The following is a 24445-nucleotide window of genomic DNA, read 5'->3' as shown; positions in this document are numbered from 1 at the left end:
ACAGAGGATCTGGGCCAGCGAGTGGCTAGTCTCGAAGACTCATGTGCTGCTCTCCGTGAAGACAACGCTAAGCTAAAAGATAAAGTGACTGACCTAGAGAGCCGCAGCAGACGGCAGAATATTCGCATCCTCGGTCTGCCCGAAGACACTGAAAGTGGGCGCCCTACTCAGTTTTTTTCCAACCTTCTCTGTGAGCTATTTGGGAAAGAGGTGCTCCCATCTCCACCAGAGCTCGATAGAGCGCACCGTTCTCTGGCAGCCAAACGGCCCGCAGGACGTCCTCCCCGCCCGGTGATCCTTCGCCTGCATCGATACCTGACTAAAGATCTCATCATTCGGGAAGCCAGGAGGAGAGGAAAGCTCGACTACAAAGGTGCGTCTCTCCGTATTGTGGAGGACTACAGTCCAGACGTCCTGGCCCAGCGCGCAGAGTATAAGGGCATCATGGCGGAGCTCTACAAACGGGGCTTGAAGCCGGCTCTTCTCTTCCCAGCCCGTCTCCGCATTACGCAATCCAGCGGTGCCAGAAAATTTTTAGGTTCTGTGGAAGAGGCTCAACAGTTCATCAAGAGGCTTCCAAAACCACAGGAAGACCAATAAAGGAGCAACGTTTTGCCGAGGGCTTTCTTCAGAAACACAGGCAGGCTGCTTTTCCTCAGGACGCAGTAGGTACTGTAAAAATAGACTTGTCATATTGCCGTATTTCCAATGGACTTTTTCTGGCCATCCTTTTGGCTGGTATTGGACTTAATGAATGGAAGGGTAGCTCTATCATTCCATTTCTTGTGGTTGCCTCAATTTGTATTGCAATACTACTTTCCTATGGTGTTTACGACAACCAGTAAACTATGTCTCAAAATCTATATCAATGTGGGGGGGTCTATACCTACTTCATACCCACTAGGAGCAGTGGTTAGTTTGCTATAGAAAGTTCAGTTTTTTTTATTCCAAGGTTATTGGTTACTGGAAGATTGGATCTCTAAGAATGTTAATTTTGAAGAGCTTGCTGCTACATTGTTATTTTTTGTTTAGCAGCTGTTTATGTTTGGGGGAGGTTTTGGGGGGGAGGCTAAGGTCACTGCCAGGGGTCCTGCAAGGTACTGCAACCTCTCTTCACCTCTTTTGTTCCAATCTCTGCCTGCCATACTGCTATCGTACTTATCAAAGTAGGATAACATGTACACTCTGAAATCGTATGAGTCAGTATGTAAATTTTTTAAGTTGGAATGTCAAAGGCTTAAACCACCCAGTGAAGAGAAGGAAGGTTTTTTCCCATATTAAACGATTTAATACAGATGTGGTGTTTCTGCAGGAGACTCACATCAGGACCTTGGACGGGGGTCGTCTCCTGGCTTGCTGGAAGGGACAATGTTTTCACTCCCATTTTCAGGTTAAGGCACGAGGGGTTTCTATACTGATCAGCCAGAATACTCCGTTTGAGGCCGATAATGTGGTGGCTGATGAACATGGCAGGTTTATTATTGTAAGTGGGAAACTGCATGGCACTCTGGTCGCCCTGGTCAATGTTTATGCTCCTAATACAGATGATGAGAATTTTTTTAAACAACTATTCTCTTTCCTACCTGACCTCAATAAATACTCACTGGTCCTGGGGGGTGATTTCAACTGTTGGTTGGACCCAGCTTTGGACCGCTCATCCCTTAAAAGTAATGCCATAAGCAAATCTGCATCAGTCATCCAAACCTTTTTATCTGAGTACGGGCTGTGTGATGTGTGGCGTACTTTAAATACTGACAAGAGGGAGTACTCATACTTTTCACATGTACACAAAACTTACTCAAGAATTGATTATTTATTACAGATTCTAAATGGCTGCAGCAGATCCGTTCCTGTGACTATCATAGCATAGTTATCTCAGACCACGCCCCACTCACTTTGTCCCTGTCCCTTCCTCACCTCCCCCTAAGAACTGGATCATGGCGTTTCAATTCAACCCTACTGTCTGATGAAAACTTTGTAAAGTTTATTCAGGATGAGATACGTTTCTTTTTCGCCACTAACTCCTCCCATGAGATCCTCCAGCCTTGTGGTGTGGGATACTTTTAAGGCCTACATTAGAGGCCAGATTATTGCCTACTCAGCCAAAATTAAAAAACAGTCCACCTATGAACAGAACAACCTAATTCAACAAATCAAAGAGGTTGATATAAAATATGCTCTGAATCAGTGTCCTGAACTGTTCAAAAGGCGCGTTGAACTTAAAACAAGGCTTGACCTCTTGACAACACACTCAGCTGAACGCCTGCTCTTACACAACAAATCCAAATTTTATGTGCATGGCGACAAACCCGATAAACTATTAGCGACCATGCTCAAGGGCTCTAGGGCAAGGCAAAATATCTCTAGAATTCGAAAACAAGATGGCAGTATAGTCACAGATCACGGTCAGATTAATGATGCATTCAGGGACTTCTACGAGGAGCTCTACAGCTCACAGTCACAGACCAATTCCAACATGACTGTTGATTTCTTGGCTAAACTTCACATCCCTGTAATTTCACCAGAACTTAAGAACAGGTTAGATGAACCCATCTCCCAGGCAGAAGTCTCCCTAGCAATAGCCTCAATGCAGTCTGGCAAATGCCCAGGACCGGATGGTCTCCCCTCAGAATTTTTCAAACAATTCTCAGACTTACTCTCTGTGGAGCTCAGCTCCACCCTTACTGACTGTTTTAAACAAGAGTCCCTCCCTCAGTCATTTTATGAGGCTTGCATCACTCTTATTTCAAAAAAGGGCAAAGATCCAGTGGAATGCACCTCATACAGACCTATCTCCCTTCTAAATACAGATGTCAAAATCTTAGCCAAAATTCTTGCCCGTAGACTTGAAACTGTTTTACCATCGGTTATTTCAAAAGACCAAACAGGCTTCATTAAAGGTCGGCACTCATATTTCAATGTTAGAAGGTTGCTTAATATCATTTATTCCAGCGCCTCAGATTCAGATGAGTGTGTTGTCTCTCTGGACGCTGAAAAAGCCTTTGACCGGGTTGAGTTTGACTATCTTTTTGCGGTCCTTAGTAGATTTGGCTTTGGAGGAAACTTCATTTCATGGATTAAACTATTATACCAGCAACCGTCTGCCACAGTTCGTACCAATTTTCAGACCTCAAAACCTTTTAAATTACAAAGAGGCACCCGTCAGGGCTGTCCTCTTAGTCCCCTGCTTTTTGATCTGGCCATAGAGCCCCTCGCCATTGCACTTAAAACCAGTAAAGAGATTTCCGGCATTTGGAGGAATGATATGGAACATAAAGTGTCGCTTTATGCAGATGACCTTCTACTTTTTGTTTCCAAACCATCAACCTCATTGCCTTTTGCTCTCGACACTATTTAGCCAATTTGGTCAGATTTCTGGGTATAAGCTGAACCTCACCAAAAGTGAGCTTCTCCCAATAGGTAATAAAGCCAATATGTCAGATTTAGCCAATCTGCCGTTCAGAATTGAAAGACAAAAATTCACATACCTTGGTGTCACAGTGACAAAAAAACATAAAAACCTGTTCAAAGAGAATCTGATTCAACTGTTGAACCAAGTGAAGGGATCCCTCACAAAGTGGACGCCCTTTTCCATGTCCCTTGTGGGACGTATCAACTCAATTAAAATGAATATACTGCCCAAATTTTTATACCTCTTTCAGGCATTACCTATTTTTATTCCTAATACTTTTTTTAATGAGCTAGACTCGACTCTCTCGTCCTATATTTGGCAGGGTAAACGCCCAAGGCTTAATAAATTACAACTCCAAAAACCTAAACAGCAGGGGGGGTTTGCCTCCCCCAATTTCCGGTTTTATTATTGGGCCGCCAACCTTAGATGCTCAGTGTTTTGGTATTTCTACTACAACCTGGGTGACTGTCCTGACTGGGTGGCTATGGAGCTGCGCAGTGGTAACAATATATCCATTCCTGCCTTGCTCTGTTCCCCACTTTCACTCTCTTCAGTTAGCGCTATTTCAAACCCTGTAGTGAAACACTCACTGAAAATATGGGGCCAATTTAGGAAATACTTTAAACTTCATGACTTTTCCCTCTTAAGTCCAATTGCACTTAACCATTTTTTCAAACCATCTGTTCAGGATGGGGTGTTCCTAGAGTGGCACCGGAGGGGGCTTACTTATTTTAAGGACCTTTTTTTAGAGAAGAATTTGGCATCCTTTGAGGAACTTAGCACTAAATATGGTTTACCTAAATCCCATTTTTTTAGATATTTGCAAACCAGAAACTTTATTCAGTCTCACTTATCAGGCTCAGTTTCTCTGCCAGAGTTTACACTATTGGAAACCGTCCTATTATTGAACCCGACTCGTAAAGGGCTGGTTTCTTGGCTTTATGATAAAATGTTGAGTATGAAAGAGACCTCCTCACCTGAACTTAAAACTTCATGGGAAGAAGATTTGAATATATCTATACCAGATGAGACATGGGACTCTATACTTAAACTGGTGAATACAACGTCTCTGTGTGTGCGCCATTGTCTCATTCAGTTCAAAATAGTACATAGAGCCCATCTCTCCAAAAGCAAACTGTCTCGTTTCTATCCAGAAGTCACCCCATACTGCGACAAATGCAAAACTGCTGTAGCCACACTAGTTCATATGTACTGGTCCTGCCCCGCTCTTGGTCAGTTCTGGACAGATGTTTTTCGTACGATGTCCGGGTTGGCCGGGGTGGTGGTAACACCTGGCCCCCTCTTGGCTCTCTTTGGGTTCAGTGGTGGGGGGTTGCCTTTATCGGCCTCTAAACGGCGGGCCCTGGCATTTTGCTCACTGATAGCGAGGCGCACAGTTCTGACCAGGTGGAAGGGTGCTGCCCCTCCAACTCATAAACAGTGGCTATGTGACCTTATGTCGTGTTTAAAACTGGAAAGGATTAGATGTTCTCTTCAACACGCAACTGGTAAATTTGAAAAAACATGGGGACCCTTTCTTGACTCATTTCAAAACATACAATAATGCTCCAGATTAATTAAGTTAATTAATTTTATTAAAATGTGTTCCGTTTCTGTCAGGGATAGGAATGTAGTGGGTGGACCTACTAGGCAGTGACCTGGGTGGGCTAAATGGGATTACTTTGGAGGGATTATTTTCTCTGTGTGTATTATTTTATGTATGTGTTAGATACACTTCTTTGTACTCACAAACTGTATGTACTAAAGGAAAAAAAAAAAAAACTCAATAAAAAGACAGTGATTAAAAAAAGTTTTATCTTTGAGACTGTGTTCTTGCATTGTTATGCTTTAGCCATTGTATTGGTTGAAAATGGTCTCATTACCGTTTTATCGTTTATGGCAATAACTTCTTGGACAATTTATCATCCAGCAAAACTTATTGTGACGGTTGTCAACATAAATTTTGCTGGACAATAAATTGTCCCAGAAGTTATTGCCATAAACGATAATGTTGTTTTAATACCATTGTCAACTAATATAGTGGCTATGGCACAATGATGCAAAAACACATTCTCAAATATCAATAAACTTTAAATTCTAATGAACATTTAGTACTAGAACCAGAAGACATTTTAAGTGTCCAGAATACATTTAAATGTCTTCTTCCTGTTAGGACCAGAAGAAGAGGACTCTTTCCCTTCGGTCCTCCACTCAGCAGCTTCTTTTTTCTCAGTTGGATTTTTATTTTCCATCACAACAACCTTACAAATGTTGATGAAAATAATTCATGTCTGAGTTCCTGTTTCTCCTTTTTATTTGGGTCTGAGCAGGGAGAGTTTCATCAGGTGTCCCACAGCAGCTTGATAGAATCGGGCTGTGGTACCGTCGGTAATGAGCCGAACGGGTCGGCGGTGTGTCGCTACGACTCGCTCATCTGAGGCGCCACTGGTGGGGGAGATTTGAGATCAAACAGCCTGAAAACGGCCTCACCTGTTGAGTTTGAGTCGCTACGTCACACTGAGCCGATGGACCCTGGAAGAGAGGAGACGCAGCGAGCTTCTCCTGCTGGGCAGATCTGAGAGAAGAAAATGAGGATTTAACTATACCGTCCTCATAAGAAGCTGCCTTCTGACCCAGATGAACTCATCCATCCATGCCTGGTTCCCTTCATCCATCCATCCTGGTTCCCTTCATTCATCCATCCACCCATCCATCCATCCTGGTTCCCTTTCATTCCTGGGAATTCCTTGCTGACCATTTTGATTTCTTTACAGGGATGTTCTCAGTCTTTTAAAATAAAAATGAATAAAGCAGAAAATCCTTGGAGTTTGTCTTTAAATGGGTAAATTGGAGCCAAGCCTTTTTTTTTTAGCCCTGAGCAGATTTTTAAATGGGGACTGTGGAATGGACGAGCTTTAGTTTTATCTTTTATAAGTCAGCTTTATTGACTGTTGAAAACACACGGCATCTCTATAATGGTATTCACCCCGAACCTCACACACAGCGCTTGTGCATCCAAGAGTCTTCTGCAATAACCACAGTTAGAGTAACAAAATAACAGCAACATAAAGTAAGAGTTCTGTATATGATAGGGACCCCGTTACCAACATGTCATCACCAGATGCTTAATCATTCCTATGCTATGTGTGTAAGATACTTACATTTTTTGTAATTGGCTTACCGTACATCATATAGGTGTTATGGCTATTTATTTTAACTTTACAGGAGTAATAAACTGAAAATATACATTTGGATTTTGAAATGCATGGAGGTGTTTAAGTGTGCAATATTATTTAAACTGGCAACACATAGCCCTGTGCACATCATCCCCACCCTGGTGGCAGCTTTATTCTGTGGGCCTGCTTAGCAAAGACAGAAATGCTGGTCAGAGCTGATGGTTAAACAGATGAAAGAGAAACCAGGACTGATGCAGATGCTCGCTTTCCTTCAACAATGAAATAGAACAATGACATATCGGTGTTCAGAACTAAATATAAAAGACTATGGTTGGACCTAGACATTTATATTTATACATGAGCTTCCATCTGAGTCTTTTTGCATGGAAGAATGTGGAAATAATAAAAAAACATAACAGTCTTTTGATGTGCAAAGCCGAATTTGATTAAACTCAGTTCAGAAGAGAGTTTTAAAATATGTTAAGGATTATCATCCACCCCTTTTGGATTCTTGTTTTGTTTTTAGTTAAGTTGTGGAAGAAAAAAAAGGTAGGAGAAATGATCAACACGTCACCCAAACAACTTGACGTACCGAACAGTTTGGTAACCTGTGACGCCTTCAGGGACCACCGGACAAATCACTGCGGTTCAAACTTAATATCGCTCTCTTGCTGTCATTACTACCACAGAACGTGATTATACATACGGTACTTAAAAACAAAAATCATCTACGTTCATTTTTTTAAAAACCCACAAACTTCTTGTAAAAGTGAAATTATCTAATCATTTTTTTTTTTTTATTAAATGTAGCACTTTATTGATGCAACATGTGCTGCTTTTGCTATCAATATCTGTCTTCATGTAACACCAAATCACCAAAACACTTTTAACCCCAGAAATATAATGATTATGAGTTAAAGTACATCCAAATTACATCCACCTCTCCTACTCCTTTCTTCCAGATTCCCAGATAAATGAAGTTGCTAAAATGTTGTACCAGCAGGGTCTCACTGAGCTCATTCACAGCTCCCCCAGTGAGCAGGTGGCGTATCTCCTGGTGGAGAGGGCTTCCCTGCTTGAGATGAATCAGGATCCTGGTGATGGAGACCCAGAGAGTCGACTGAGGACCCACGCAGAACCACTGAACCCCGTCATATGTCGGTTGGTGAAACAGTAGTACTATTATTTTCGTGGTGTGTGGGTTTAATTTTTAAAGTCTTCACAGATAAAAACTGTCAAGGTAAAAAAGTGAGATTTATTGGAGTAGAATGTGTTTTTATCTCAGTCCAGTCCAGTGCTGAGACTCTAATGAATTCTGCTGCACTGGTCTGCAACCTGACCATTATAAACATTTGTCTATAATGCTGATTAAGACCAAAAAGTGAGTTCACACCACTCTGATTCTAAAGTCTCTGCGGGAGTGACAAGTGCATTTTTGAACTAATTTTAAGGTGCTTTAATTGCTTTTTGAAAGTATTAATTAGTCATAGTCAAAATCCTCTGACTATGATGATTCAGGTCACATGAGAAGGATTTTTGTGACTCTTTCATGTAAAAACCTAAACTAAATGTTGAATTAGATATGCTGACTATGATATTCATCTTTAGAACATTTATAATTTTTTTGAAGCTTTATTTTTGTTTGGTTTTGTTGCATTTTTAATATGATCTAAGCCCTTTTTTTATTTTTGAGTCTTTACAATTTTATAAAACAAAGATTTTTTGTTCAGTTACCGGTAATATTTGTTTTTCTTACAATGAAGTAAAATCTTACAAATTTAGAATTGTAATATTTCTAAATTATTTCCTCTTTACAATACATACTTATTACATACTCTGTTTCCTCAATTTTACAATTTATATATTATTTAGTTGGATTTGCTTAGTAATTATTTTTACTTTATCTGTAGTAGACTGAACATTTTGTTTGCATAATTAATCTTAAGCTGTTAACCCCATTAAAGCACTTTGCATTTGATTGATTGAATGATAGGTTGCAGCGGTAAAGTTTATATGTTTTCCTTTTTCTTGATTATTATATGAATAATTTCTGGTATTAATTGTAATTTTGCAGCCCACCCACAAGAGGTCCCCACGACCTTTACAAAGCTCCTGGAAGAAAATATTTGGACTCCATAAGACTTTGCAGAGCAAGCACACCTTCGTACCTGTATGTATACGAGCTTCTAACTGCAGTGCTAAGGAAACATGTTTAGCCCTCTTACAGACTTCTTCTGTTTTTGCTTCTGTGTTCCCTTTAAAAATGCGAGAAAAAAAATATCACACTAAGAAAACTTGTGTAAATACAAAATACAGTTTTCAAATTCTGATTTAATTTATGGATGGGAAACAAAACTATCCAAGCCAAGTCAGCTCAATATTAAAAACTAATAGCTCACTAAAGCTAGTACCAGGTTTTGATGAGTGTTTGGGGGATTTTTAACATAGAGCTCGGTTGGTTTGGATAACTTTCTTTTCTCAGAACATTTGTCCAGTATTACAGTTTTTCTCAATTACTTTGGTGCATTTCTCAGAACAGAACTGTAATTCTCAAAGCTACTTGCCCAACCTTCGTATTATTGCGTCTCTCATGCACATCAAGAAAAGCAGTTTCTCATTTCTTTCAACCAGTTGAAATGCTTTGATATATCCATGAAAGTGATTATGTACAGTTCTCTACTTTTTCCTACCTTTTCTGTTGCTTATGTCATGTTGACTGAAATGTGTAGTTATCTCTTGAATCATCTCAACCTAAACAACATTTAAGCAAAAGTCTTAACATGCAAAGTTGTAATAATATATTGGGCATATTTCTATACATTTTCATTAGTCTTTTCTTACTAAGTCTGTCCTGAGTTGGTACATTGCTCCCAGGTGAATCCTGACGTTCTCAAAATGTGTGAGGCATCAGCTCAACCAAAGATCGAGCAATTTTCTGAAGTAGCTCAAAGTTGCATCTCATGAACCATCAACTGTCCGGTATATAGATTATACTGTATAGCTGGAGCACAAGACGATGTTACGTTTCTGACAATGAAAAGACAAGGGACTGGACAGGATACTCTTGTATTGACAACATTACTAATCAGTTTGACTGTCTTATTTGTACTCGATGAAATAAGGACTTGTCTTATTGAGGCTTTGACGTGTTCACTGACACAGATATTTAATTTTGAGAAATGAGCTAAGGATTTTGAGAAAGACATTGGTTTTTGCAGGTAATCCATGGTGTTCTGTTTGTACAAACTGTTTTGAGAAATGTGTTTACCGTTTTGCAAATGTTGAGAATGATTCGAGAAATGCACCGAAGCGACTGAGAAAATCTGTAAAATATCTTTATTGATCTTGTAACAGCACTTTCATACTAAGCAGCATTGTATTCTGCATGGACTAACAAACTATGAAACTGCTTTTTTGTCATTTGGATGATCATGAAACTGACTTTGTGGGCATCTTCTGCATGCCAGTTTTTTTTATTCTCTAACATCACTCTTTGTTTTGCCTTTTCCAGTGATACTAATCTTGCCAGCAGCAGATAAACTTTGCATGACAGAAGTTCAAGGTCCAACACCACTCATGCATCTTTCTCCAGATCGTATCTCAAGGTGTTGTCTCTGTCTCAGCTTGTTTTTGGATATTTTTACTCAAGTCTTTCTTTGTTATTTGCAAACATTTAAATTGCTTCAGATTTGTCCATTTTGGTAGCATGTGTCTTCATCCCCTTCCAGGGTGGGGAGACACCTTTGGCCGGTGAACCAAGACGTTTGGAGAAGGAGTGTTCCCGACTGGAGCGGGATGTGGAAGAAGGTTCCCGCAGGTTGGCCATGGCCCACAACGAGATCCGGCATTTGAAAGATGAACTGGAGTCTGCTCACTTTACCCAGAAAACATATGGTAAAACATATTAGTCAGTCACTTACAGAGTGGTAAAAATAGTCTGTTACAGATTACTTGTCTGTGTTTTTTGGTAACACCCAAATGTTTCCAATCAAATAAATTAAATAAATATAATGTTAGACAAAAATATATATACATATATATATATATAGCAGGGGTGGGCAACTCCAGGCCTCGAGGGCCGGTCTCCTGCAACTTTTAGATGCATCTCTACTTCAACACACCTGAGTCAAATAATGAGGTCATTAGCAGGACTCTGGAGAACTTGACTGCACTTAGGAGGTGATTCCGCTATTGGATTCAAGTGTGTTGGACCAGGGAGACATCTAAGAGTTGCAGGACACCAGCCCTCGAGGACCACGATTGCCCACCCCTGCTATATAGTATTAAAAAACAAGATCATCCCACTTCCCCATGCTGGAGATTTTAGTTTAACAGTAACAATAAATAAAGACCCAAAGTAAAATACTTATATTGATATTGGTTTACTTATAATAATAATACTTACATTTGTGGGAACACTTACAAGTAAAACAAGTAACTGTAACTTTGGTGTCAAATAATTACAATAATAGATTATTCTTGGTTTCTTTTCAGAAGGCCATCTGTAATAACTCACATTAAGATTATAATTAGAGTAACTAATAAGTAATGGTTATCATAAAATTATAAATGAATGCTAAATCAGAGAAGCTAAAGAAGTAATAAATGTGATTTTGATATTGAACTTGAAATGGTGTAAAACGTGTAACTGCAATTAAAGATCACTGATATGTTGGAGGTAGATGGTAGATAAAAGGTTAGGGGAAAAAGGGGAACTAACAGGAGAGCAGGGATGACCAATGCCTTACTTGGAAACAGATTGTTGAACAACTTAAACTTTTCAAAGACAAGGTTGTGCAGGCAACGGACGTAGGAGGACCGCTGAGCAACCCTGAGACATTAGCACAGACATCAAGACATAATGTCTCTAAGACAAAGATGGATATGAGATCTATCCAAGTGGACAGCCAATGAAACAGACACAGTAACAGTGCTAGCCAATGCAAACTCACCAAAAGGGTGGATAAACCCTATAAAAGGTGGGTCCAAAAGAGGAACCTTTGGTTGGATCTTTCAGGCAGCTTCAAGCCAAGATCGAGATGGACAAAAAAAACTCTGCAGCTGAAGAAGAGCCGGGGCCACAGAGCCGAAGACTGTCCTGCACATGGGGACCAACCCGTCAGCCCCGCAACATGTGGCTTCAAATCGCACTTCTCTCATCAGCTGGGTTCAGACCCCAAAGACAAAGATGAAGACCAAGGCAAAGATGAAGATAAAGGCAAAGACGAAGAACTGGTGCCTTCCTTCCATGAGGTCAGCTCGCCTACATCTCAACCGACCAGAAAGATCGTGAGACAAGATGAACTGAGCTTCAGAGCCGCAAGACAAGAAGCTGAGGAACGCTACACATATGAGGAGGTCACCCTAAGACCCGAGACCTACTGCTCTAATTCGGTACTCTTTCTGCCAGCACCCAAGTCCAGAGACGCCCAAGTCACCATCCATGCAGAGACGAAAGCTCATCAGACCTACAGAGATCCGGCCTTCGACGATCAACCTCCTCCTCCTCCTGCTGCAACACCTTCTTCATCATCAGGCCAGTTCTGGGGTTCGAAACGCCAAACTCCATCCATCTCTCTCAAAGGTTTCCTTTTTAGTTCTCAGTGTCAGCATTAGGGAAAGATAGGCTAAATGATTGATTTTACTTATTTGATTATTTTTGCTGATTAATTAAGCTGTACTGACCCTTGCAAAATTGCCTTACTAATAAGATCTTTAGCATAAAGAAAATCTAAAAGATGTTGTGGACATTCAATTAATGAGTCACCTCAGAGTCCTTCTATAGTTGTAAAATAGATATGATGTTTGATTCTGGGGAGGAAAAGGTGTAAAATATTTTATAGGTTGCTTTTAGCCCAAAACTATATATAAAACAACATCCTTGGGACTCGACCTGAGTCACTAAAACCAACCTGGTTCAGTAACAAGTGCAAGCTGCAATAAAGAGAAAGAGTGACTGTTAACAGGTGTGCTCTGTGAAACTAGTTGGCTGCAGGCTGCTCAGTCTGGCTAGTTCATAGGGGGAAGAAGGGCGGGGCATCTGAATGGAGGTCGTCAGAAACCAGCTTTAAACAGAGTTTACTTCAGTTCTGGACAGGGCAAATCCCAGCAGATTTAGGAAACTCATTTCACCCGTTAGACCACAGGTGTCAAACTCCAGTCCTCAAGAGTAGGTATCCTGCAGTTTTTAGATGTGCCACAGGTACAAAACACTGGAATAAAATGGCTTAATTGCCTCCTCCTTGTGTAGATCAGTTCTCCAGAGCCTTGCTAATGATCTAATTATTCTATTCAGGTGTGATGCAGCAGAGACACATCTCAAATTTGCAGGACAGCGGCCCTCGAGGACTAAAGTTTGACACCCCTGCATTAGACGGAGAGCTGGTAGCACATCTCCCCTCTCAGAAGAAGAAGTAGAGAGTAGAGAGAGAAAGGGGGGGGGAGTGTTGTGCAGCAACAACTATATATTATATGTATATATATAGTTGTTGCTGCACAATAGTCTCTGGGTGTTTTGTAGTGATGGTGAGATGAAGCCTCATGAGGCATTGAACCACTTGAGCCAACTGGTTCGAGAAAGGGTTCATTTCTTGAGGCTTCATGTGCACACGAAACCACCTACTGGCCAGGTGTATAATCACAGCCAGCTGTATCTTAACATGTGTGATGCATTGAATTTTTGTCTATTATGGCTCTTTGGAATGACGTCACAAAAGGTGTAGGACGAAATCATTTGTCTACATAAATTATGTATACACATATGTGTATAATAAAATATTGTTTGAATGTTTTCTCTGTGTGTAATTATTCCCAAAATAGTAGTATCATGTGATATGGCATGTTGTGTAATAAAATTTTTCTGTGACTCTAGAAAAATGGCCTGGGCTTAATCAGGCAGAGGACAGTGAAAGTGCTTGTGGAACTAGGGAGGGGGGTAGTGAATAGGCTAATGCTTGTGTAACTTAGACTTAATAAAAATGCATGAAATGCAATTTCTCCACAGTTTTTGGTTTCAAACGATTTCTCTTTTTTGACACTACATGGATGAGGTGTTATTATTGTACCCCAACTCCTTGGAGCACAATAAACACCTCACCTTTACAGAAAATAAGAAACAGTGAAAAATACAGTTCCTCATAAGCAAACCTAATGCATCTGCAAATGTTCAGTTCACCTTACCTTGTTAGGGCTTATCAAATCAAAATGTTCCCACATAGGGGAAATCCTCCTCTTTCTCGCCGGCTCCATCCTACTCCTATCCTGTCCTGCGCTCCTAAATCTCCTACCTACCTACTATTAAGGAAGAGGATCATTTAATGCTAGCTTTGGACAAAACGTTTGGCTCCTGCTTCCTCTTTTAATTTTGCCCGGGATCTTCGACGAGTGACGTTCTCAGTGGGCGACGTGGAGCGACGACGTGCTGCTAAAACGAAACAACAACAAAAACGTGTTGACGTCACAAATCACAGAGTTTAATCTCATACAAAGCAATCGACAACAAAGCTGCAGAGGAACAGAGATATACATGTTATACAGACAAGGGGAAACAGACAACACGAAACACAGAGACATACAAAGGCGCCCACGTGGAGTAAAAAGATGGAAAAAACTCTCCGCCTCTCGGGTACGGACCTGGAATTATAAACTAAAAGGTGTTTCCCTATTTAATATATGCAGTCAAGGCGTTCCGTTCTTTGACCACTCAGAGACCTGCCCCGGCCCCCAAAGAAACCCCGGAAACTCCCCTTCCCACAGCTCAGCTTCCAAGGTGATCTGCTTTTTGTCCAAGCGAAAGGGGGGCCGCTCCGTGTCCCTCTCCGCCTGATACGGGAGAGGCGCCAAAGAGTCTGTAACTCCTATCGGAATGTAAATTTTATTGCTTTGTGTCTGTCAAAGGGGGAGGAAAACAGGCCCTGCTTTGTCTGCTTTCCGCATCTCAGACGAGACCTGTTCCAAATAAGAGTATTGTATATAACTGTTACACATGTCGTATATTGGCTATATTAAACACCAAAAAATAATCATTTTTCTTAACACTACCTACCTACCTAAACTCTCCAAACACCAAACCAACTGTCTCAAACTAAATAACCACTATCCAACTCTGCTATCCAAACTATCAAAACTCTATCTACTCTCTCAACTGACCACAACCCACATTTTGAATGCAGCCTGTGGGGATTCTAAAGCTGTCAAACCCCGCGCCAAACTCTGAGCCACTTCCCGAAGCAGTCACGTGGTACAGCCAGGCAGCGAGGCTTCGGACGTCATCGTTTTCGGCTCCTCCCCTAAATGAAGCAAGCCTCGATACGCGCTTTACGGAAATTCCCCCTCCATTACTCGACACACGCCTCGAAGCCTCGGCACATCACGTAACATCACTAGTGTTTTGTGACTTCCTGGATGAGTTGTTGATGCACTCAGAGTATTTTTGGTAAGCTGTACAAGTGGCTTTGTTACCCTTCCCAGGCAAAAACGTTTTTACTAGAATTTCTTTAGATTGTTTTTCATTTTTTTAGATAACATTAGGTGTCCCAAAATTAGTGTTAATCCATGATTTAACTGGGAAGAAATTACGTTTTTACAAAAGCCCAGGTTGGTTTGAGTAGCTTTGTTTCCTGAAAACTACCGTCTTGTATTTAATTAGATTATTGTCTGAAGTAAAACTTTCATGTTCTGAAAATCTGTGGAAAAAAAGAACAGAGGAAATCTTAAGATTTCTCATAGCTGATCCTAAGACTATGAATTGAAACGATTGTTTTCACCGCTCTTTTTGCCAGCCACTGTTTTAAGAAGAAAACAGTGGCTGTAAGTGTAATATTACATTTAAATGTAATATTTCTGCTTTCTGTGTTTCAGAGCCTGAGCTGCAGTCAGCACAGGAGGAGGTGAAGCAGCTCAGGAAGGAAGTAGGAAAACTAAAAGAATATGGTAAGCCATTATTCCCGGTTGTGTTTTAACTAACAATGTTATTTGCACAGTTAAACATGAACTAAAAAAAAAAAAACCAAACATACCACAACATGTACAAAAACTGACCAGCTTAACATCAGTGATCTGAAGGAAGCATAATTTGCTCCAGTATTTCCTGGCAGAGATCTGTGGCGACTTTAATTGTGATAAAACCAACATTAGCAGATGGCTTGACTCCCCAAATCATTACCAAGGGTGGAATTTCTTATCTTAAAAATCTCCCCATTACTCTTGAATGGCCTTTGTTGTACGATTGCTTCATTCAGCTTTAGTTTAAAATTTTTTGGACAGCACATAGTGTCACAATGTAACTGTTTCCCTGGAGGCCTTGCATTTTAATAGAAAGGTTATATAAAAGTAAGACCAGCGCCAGTTAGGCTTACAAGCAAATAAAACCCATTTCGTTTCATAAAAAGGGACTCTAGAGCCAAAAAAAGGACCCCTGGAGGGGTTAAAAAAAAGTGTTTGTCTGCTAGAAAACCTACAGAGAGCGAAACTGACACTTAAACTGACTGAGAAGTGTGATTTCTGACAAGATTCAGGTGGTTGATTACAAACCGTGTGCATCTATGAGAGACCACAAACAGGTAGACTGAGGGAAGGAGACTAACACAGGGGAGCTGAATCAAGACTCAGTGGGATAAAATAATAACACCGTTTAAAACATCCAACTGCATAAATATCAGAACATAAGATGACAAAAATAAAGAGGAATGAACTGAGTACGGCAAAACGTATATGGACATAAACAAACTTTATCAAAATACAAACAGAAAACTAAAACCCAAACTACCCAGGATTGTGACAAAATCAACAGACATAATGGCTTAAAAGTCTAAACTAAATCCTATGTGTCTCAGATTTTTAACAACATAAATGAGAAAAATGTACTTTTATGATTTTCTAGTGCATTGATAGGAAGCTGTATTATATTTAGATGGTTATTTGAATATATGAGACATTATGAAAACAACTACTGCTTCACTAAAATAAAACAACATAATTTGTGAATATTTATTACTAATATTCATGCGAGTCAATAACTTAAAATTCTTATTTTATATAAAGAAATGGTTGAGCTGCGGAAGGCCAAAGAGCTTAATGACCGTCTGGACCTTGAGATCAGAGCCTTGAGAAACAGAGTCCGCTCCCTGGATGCAGAGAAAAAGTCTCTGGAGAAGACGGTAAGAAACTTTCTGACACAAAACAGTTTTCATGAAGGGCAGATATGAACCACCCAAACCACACTTATGTCCTGTATGTTGCAGATTACAGCTGGAAGATAAAAGAGAAGAATTTTAAATTCTTCTAGTCAGGAGTGAACATACAATCACAATGTGCACTTTAATTTATTCTGGATATTTTATGATCCACATTGAATCAAAGTGGGTACAAATGTGTGTCCCCATTGATATTTGGATAAATGTCAATAAAAATGAGCAGATAAAGTATTATTTTGGAGCAAACATAAATGTTCACATTTAATTCTGACAGAATTGGAAGAGTTTTTTTAAATATCTTGGTTTCCTGTCTTTTAAAGATGGTCTATGCATTTTCAAATGGGTTTTGGTTGAAATAATAACATGCTTTATCTATTTGGGGAAAAAATCTTCCTTAATTGGAAAAGAAAATTAGAAAAAAGTAAATAATAAATTTAAAGATCTGTTTTAAGAAAACTAGGGCCAACCTAGTTTTGCAATGAGAGAATGCTTTGCTGTTTTTTCCAAACAAAACTGTTAAATTCTCACGTAGAAGTGAAGAAACAGAAACCACTCTGGTTGTCTATTTATAGACATTTCAGTAAATGTTTGATCATCCTTCTGATGGTTTCTGTCTGACTGTAAAAGGACTGCAGTGCAGGGAAATAGTAAATCACAGTATTTGTCGTCATCCTTGAGAAAGATCCTGGTTTAATTCATTAATCCTGTTTTAAAGAATAATTTTTTTTGTGAATGAACTTTAGCAAAAATTATTGAATCATAATTTATAAACTGCTACAGCATTTTACAACTGACTTTTAAAATGTTACAATTCAGTGTGAAAATCAGTTTGATCCTGAGCTTCGGTCTAACGGCTAAATCAAACGGCACATTTGAATGTTTTATTTAAAAAATACTGCAAGTTGTTACTAGTTGAAAAAATAACAACTAATAACAGATGAGTTGCATCTGAGCGGTTCTGAATCTGTTTGTTTTAGATGGCGTGTCAGCAGGAGGACGTTGAGAGGTTGGAATCAGCCCTGCAGGGGCAGCAGCGGATATTAATGATAGAGGTACAAGCTGACCAGGACAGAGAAGAAGATAAAGTAAGTCTCTTCATTTGAACCGGTAATACAGAACATGATCCAATACATCCAGAGCCTTTCATTAGCTAGATTGTGATCCTGGCTGATTCAGGTGTGCATTATTGAGACTTTAACACAGTTTTGATCTGTCTGAGCTGCGTTTTTCTGGAGATGTTTCAGCTACAAACTCTTTGGAAGCTTCATTATGCAATATAGGAGAGTGAATTATGTTGAACATTTCAAAGCTCTGCGTCTTAACCCATAAACCAGGACTGCGGTGAAACATCTGATGACTTGATACCTTTTGTTAAATAAACCAGCAGGTTGCACCATGAAACTAGTGCCGCCAGCTTCAGAAACGATGAAAAGATGCAAACATAGGAGAGAAAATCTCCCATTCATCATTCTGATGGCAGTTGTGTCTATTTTTGGACCATTCCAACAAGTTGATCATTGCACAAAAGTTGTTGGTTTGGTCTAACAGGAGAGTAACAGAAAAAGAGGGACTATGGGATTGGCCTGTTAATGTGTATATATAAAAAAATAATCAATCAAAAACATTAATTTAATGTTTGGGTGCTGTATGGGAGACAGGAACTGCAATTTCCCCGAGGGAAAGTCCCAAAGAGATTAATATTTTTATTCTATTTTTAAAGCCATTCAAGATCCACATGTTGATTTCCTCTTTATAGAGACAGAAAAAGGTAGTGTGAGGACAAGTTCACAGTGTCTAAAACCATTTTATTTAATGGTAAAATGTATAGTAGATATCCAAAATAACTGTTTTCACTTCTTAGCTGACCACCAGCAGGAGTTGGGTTCAGCTGTTATGCGAAACATTTCAGGCCCGTGACTTTGTAAGAGCAGTTTGTAAATGTGAACTTTTATGTGATGTTGTCATCTTAAAGACCAACTACAAGGTGATGAGACTGAATGCATCTTGAATAAGAAAATATTGGCATGATTTCAAATTACTTGGTAACAAACAACAACAAAAAGCATTAATCTGAGCACTTGATGGACCGGTTGAGGTGTTTTCTTTTGAACAATCTGTTGCATCTCCTTGGAAACCACCTGTGCTGTTATTGACATAATTCAAAATATTCACCTAACGAACTGAAAGAGATTTGCTGTGGTTTTTCCTGCAGATGCAAGGAGCTGAACTGACGACGGACGATAAATCACACATAATTTTGCAAGAATACTTAACTGCACAGACACAACAAGCCATGGAGAAAAAGGAGGGAGGTGTAAGTAGACACAGTTACTGGTGAAAGACGGACATTTGAATCGGCTTCTTCATACAGAAAAATATTTCCTGTTGTGAAATCGTCTTTATTTGTTGTAACGGTGAAAGTTTCAGTGCTCGATGTTCTTGTCTGTGTACCTTCTTGAATTGATTTGAAAACTTTATTTCTTGTTACAAACTCTAAACCATTGAAATGTTTAACTTCCATGCAAACTACCAGGTATTATTTTGCCGCTGCTGATCTGTGTGATGTTGTTGTCGTAGGTTGAATCTCTGCAGGAGGTAGTGAAGCAGTTGGAGTTGGCCGTAAGGAACCTTCAGGGTTCTTACACGCTTCCGATAGGCCAAGCTAGTGATTTAACGAATGTATGTCCAGGCAGAAACACCGTTAGTTTGAGGCTTACTTCTGTCTTTCATCTTGTACACTTCATTGGAAAAAGTCTTTTCCTCTTGCAGATTTCTTCTATTTTTACTTTTTGTCTGATGTTTTATAGCATCAAGCAAAATTGATATCAAACGAACATGAATAAACAATCTTCTAACTGGTATTAGCACTCCTAGCATCAATAACTGCTAGTCAGGATTTGAAGAATGCTTTAGAATTGTTTTAATTCGACCACGTTTGGAGTGTTTTCACCCAAAATTGGCCTGTTGATTTATGGACCATCAGCAACAGGCTGAGCCAATCAAAAACTGAGTTTTAGTTTTTTACTGTCTTAATTAATAACGATGCTTGGCTGAACCACATGGGAAAAAGTACCAACATCAAATCTAATGGTGCACACAATACTCTAACCATCTTAGCAAAGATTTTAGTTTTTCCCAGTGTCTCTAAATGCAGCTGTGATTTATTTATTCACTTTTAACAGAATAGCAGTATCCCATGCTGAGAAAATACATTTATTATTCAATAATAACCACAATGGTGGGCTTTATTAAAGATATTATAACCTACTTTCTCATTTTATTTTAGTGTTTTTGTATCCTAACAAAGCAATGTCTTAAATCAATGCTTATTGTTAATTAACAAGATGGGCAGTTATTGTTTTTGTTTGGTTTAAATATCTTTTTTCCCTCTATAAATTTAATCTAAAGAGAGACAAAAAAAGAACAAGAATAAATCTGGAAGGGGCAAATACTGTTTGCAGCTCTTTGTGTTGCTCTGTTGCCATCTTTATTTATTATAAACACTATAAATATTTTTGAGTGAAAGTCCAAAATTGTTGTTGCATGACTAGATTTTATTTATTTTCAGTTCCGACAACAGACGAAACTCTGGTCGATGAAACCAGCAAGGATGAGCAAGATGAGCTCGGTTTTCAAACAAAGTGCCTCATGGAGAAGCAGCCAGAAGTGAGTGACCAGACACATGCAAAACAAATATAATGTGGTTTGTATTTAAATATAGCTTCTTGCTCTTGCAGGACGAGTGTCTTCAAGTTTTACAGAATTACCAAAGCAACATTAACGACTTTATAACTGTTAGAGACATCTGCTCACAGCTGGAACAATCCAGCAGGGACAGAAAGAGTTTCCCTCACAGGACAGCTCCACACTCGAGGTAATCCGTGTTACCCGGCCAGATCAGTTTTTAGTCCGTTTTGTTATTCATGACATGCAACAAGTGAGATCCCGACAGTTCCCTCTTCCTGTTTTTGTTATGTTCTGCAATGAAGGGAGAGGTCTGAATGTCCCGAAGGGAGGCAGGCTCCGATGTTTGATGAAGAAGAGCGTGAGACATACAAGGAGCAGATCTGTAAAGCCCTTAACTGTATTGATGAGGAGTGAAGGTAACACGCCTTTATTAGTGTTTTGTTTATAAATATAACTTGCTTTTTTCAGTAAAGCTGGAAGTTGCTTTTAATTATACCACAAAAAAACTTTGATTTATAATCAGCTTCTTTGACTCAATTACTGTCCAATCTACTGTTAAAATGTAAACAAATATTTTGGACTGGAGTCAGTGAAGCCACATGGGCTTGAAAGTCCTTTTTGCGTGAAATTCATTCTAAATTAACTTCTCGGGCCATTTTTAAAAGTTTGTATGAATTAGAATCTGTTTTATCTGTTTTCACATCACAACCTGTTTGTTGTGTCCATCGACTGTGTCTAGCAAATACCACAATATGAAGGAGAGACTATTGGAAAAAACTCTCCCGAGCCAAACAGAAAACTGGATGAAGAAACCATGTGGCGGGACAAGAAGATAAACAATTTGGAGAGGGAGTTGTCCTTGTGCTACCACTCATTGAAAAAGGTGAGTCTGCAGATCTGTCGCTGTTTATGAACATGCATTAATGAAGGATTTTGGTTAGCACTAATTAGTTTGGTACAGGGATGTCGAACCTTTTTGTAACGTGAGCCGAAACTGTCAAGTCAAAAGCACCCACAGGCCCAAAAAAATTATATTTTTAATAAAGCTCATACTGTGACTTTTTGTTTACTTATTCAGTAATGTAAAGGTTGAATTAAACAAATAAATTAGATGTGTTTTTTGTTGGAAAGTGATGCGTAAACTATTGTAGAGCTAAAACTCTTAGGAGGTTTGCCCTATTGGAAGAAATATTTATCAGGCACCCAATGAAAGAAATAATAAAAAAAGTGAATTCAAACTCTGCCTTTGGAACTGGATGGAACTTGTTCTTGCAAAGATGACAAATAATGTGGTTATTTAAAGATGAATACTATAAGAAGATTTTAAGATGATTTCAATTTGTCAGTAATAATTAATATAAAGTTTCCGTCTGCATCAGCCACCTGTGATGTGTTCTGTGTTGCTCTTGAATGTCAGCCAGCGGGCCGCACAAAATCAGTCTAGGGAGCATAACTGGCCCCCGGCCCACACTTTGAACACCCCTGATTTAGTATTTTTAACCCTGTTTTTTCTAAAAGGACTTTTCATAAAGCACCCAGTAAACTGGAAACAGTGATTTAACTAAACCTTCGTGAGGATAAAAGTTTTTTTTCTTCCTCTCTCATCTTCATTTGTCTTTCTTAAAACTGTACCAACCCTAATGTGATTTCTAAGTCAGCTTCCAGTGAAAATTAACTTGTATTGAGGGCAGTTGTGCATTGAGTCACCTAGCGGTTGGATTGTCTGAGTCATTAGTCATGTACCTCTTGTAAAGACAAGAAAGCTGAACTTTACCGTTATCGTTTTTGTACCAGGAGAAAGAAATCGTTGAGTGCATAAGAGTGGAAAACGAGCGTCTGCTTGGCGAGAGGAGGAAGCTGTTACAGCAGCTCAGTGAGGAGGATGACAACATGAAAAACTCAAATTAACAGCCTGCGTGTCTAAAAACAGGTGCTGAAATCCACTGAAATGGAACATTATATTTTAAGTTGTGATCAGAGGACATCTCCTACAGCAGCGCTAGATAATGCTCAAAGTCATAAGATGTGAAAGTGACGCATGTGTACTTTCTGACTTTGATTTTCAGTGCTATAAAGAAGAATAATTAAAGTAATTATGTCGTTTCTAAGGTCGTGATTAGGAAATGCATCACATTTACTTGAGGATTTTAAATTTACACTGCCAGTCGTTCTTCGTGACGGATTCTTCCGGCCCAGAAGTCTTGTTCTGATGTGTGTTTGTTTCCATCTCAAGGGTGCAGTATTTAGAGACGGAGAACAAGAATCTGGGGAACAAAGTTCTGCATCTGTCCAACCAGATTTCCACCATGGAACGCAAGTTGCAGAACATGCAGTTTATGCATTTTGCTGAGGTAAATGTCACCGTTAAAAATCCTCAACTCAATAACAAACTCAGTTTAGAACAATATTAGTAAGATGGGGTTTTATCAATATTAGTTTAAGAGCTTAAGAAGCCTAATTTATGCAACATCGACCATTACACATTATATTTAACAAGACAAAGTTAAATGTGTTTTATTATTAAAGTTTTATTGAAATACATTGAAAAAAAGTTCCTCAACTCTTGGTAGATGCATTTTACAAAAAACTATGCTACAGTCACAGAATGAAAAGTTTAAAGGAGGTAAAACTATTGAACAGATAACAGAGGAAATTAAACCTCTAATTGGCCTCACATCAAAACGATCACTCAACTACAGAGTGAAAGTAAACTCAAGCATACTGTTTTTAGTTTCTTGGAGAGGTAGAAAATTAATTTAAAACTAATTTATATTGCAAAACTACTGCGTTAGTTTTTTTAGGGCAAATTCTTATCAAAAATACTGTCTATGATTCTGTTCAGTGAAAGCCACAAAAGCTGATTAGTTTTTATAGGATTATTTAAACGAATCTGAATTTTCCAGAGTAAAAAGTTATTTTATTTCATAGTATGATGAAGATATAAAAAGTGAATAATATCTAATGTTTTACGAATTATGCAATACATAAGACTAAATAAGGAATAAACTAACTTTTGAATTTTAACCAGTCATTTTTCCTTTCATTGACATTTGAAGCTGTGGTGCTGTCTTGCCCAGCATCAAGTTTTGTTTTATTTGAGCTTTTTTTTTTTTGCTTGGTTCTGTGCTGTGGATTCTGATCAGATATGTTCTAGATAGCCATCAGTGCTAGATGGTGTTTTGTTTGCTTACCGTTATGAAACAGAAACATAAAGGCATAAAATATTTATCCAAAGTGTCACAAATTACGTTGTTAGCCAAATTAATCATTAATAACAAATCTGATGTTTTGGTTTGACTCCATTAGGAACTTCAGAAAATGTCAACTCTCCACAGAAACTTTCGCCTGTCTCTGTTCAGACAGCGAGGTGAGCCTGACTCCGAGTCCAAACTAGCTGGTCAAACGTCTGATTGGTAAAATAAATATAATGTTTGTGTTCTTTCTGTTTTTAAAGGATGATGCTGTCTGAGATTCAGGTCAGAGGATCTGGGCCAGCGAGTGGCTAGTCTCGAAGATCATGTGCTGCTCTCCGTGAAGACAACGCTAAGCTAAAAGATAAAGTGACTGACCTAGAGAGCCGCAGCAGACGGCAGAATATTCGCATCCTCGGTCTGCCCGAAGACACTGAAAGTGGGCGCCCTACTCAGTTTTTTTCCAACCTTCTCTGTGAGCTATTTGGGAAAGAGGTGCTCCCATCTCCACCAGAGCTCGATAGAGCGCACCGTTCTCTGGCAGCCAAACGGCCCGCAGGACGTCCTCCCCGCCCGGTGATCCTTCGCCTGCATCGATACCTGACTAAAGATCATCATTCGGGAAGCCAGGAGGAGAGGAAAGCTCGACTACAAAGGTGCGTCTCTCCGTATTGTGGAGGACTACAGTCCAGACGTCCTGGCCCAGCGCGCAGAGTATAAGGGCATCATGGCGGAGCTCTACAAACGGGGCTTGAAGCCGGCTCTTCTCTTCCCAGCCCGTCTCCG

The 24445-nt window shown here is 39.4% G+C and overlaps 1 protein-coding gene and 1 long non-coding RNA gene across 2 annotated transcripts; both read left to right on the top strand.

Annotated features, from left to right (window-relative positions):
- Positions 1-7554: 7554 nt before the first annotated feature.
- On the top strand, positions 7555-19620 carry LOC116716586 (coiled-coil domain-containing protein 30-like). The gene is made up of 9 exons (XM_032557418.1): positions 7555-7749; positions 8663-8758; positions 10317-10482; positions 15448-15519; positions 16630-16745; positions 17759-17866; positions 18994-19095; positions 19359-19485; positions 19589-19620. The coding sequence occupies exons 1-9, from the start codon at positions 7744-7746 to the stop codon at positions 19618-19620; spliced, it is 825 nt and encodes a 274-aa protein (XP_032413309.1). The 5' UTR covers positions 7555-7743.
- Positions 19621-21245: 1625 nt separating this feature from the next.
- On the top strand, positions 21246-23804 carry LOC116716598 (uncharacterized). Its single transcript, XR_004338557.1, has 4 exons — positions 21246-21351; positions 22263-22398; positions 22702-22819; positions 23775-23804. It is a non-coding gene; the product is annotated as an uncharacterized LOC116716598 (long non-coding RNA).
- The last annotated feature ends 641 nt before the right edge of the window (positions 23805-24445 follow it).

This window comes from Xiphophorus hellerii, unplaced genomic scaffold, assembly GCF_003331165.1.
Source record: "Xiphophorus hellerii strain 12219 unplaced genomic scaffold, Xiphophorus_hellerii-4.1 PGA_scaffold_72__1_contigs__length_338794, whole genome shotgun sequence".
In the NCBI taxonomy this organism is placed as follows: Eukaryota; Metazoa; Chordata; class Actinopteri; order Cyprinodontiformes; family Poeciliidae; genus Xiphophorus; species Xiphophorus hellerii.
Note: the sequence above shows the minus strand (reverse complement) of the source record. Positions and strands in the feature narration are given on the sequence as shown.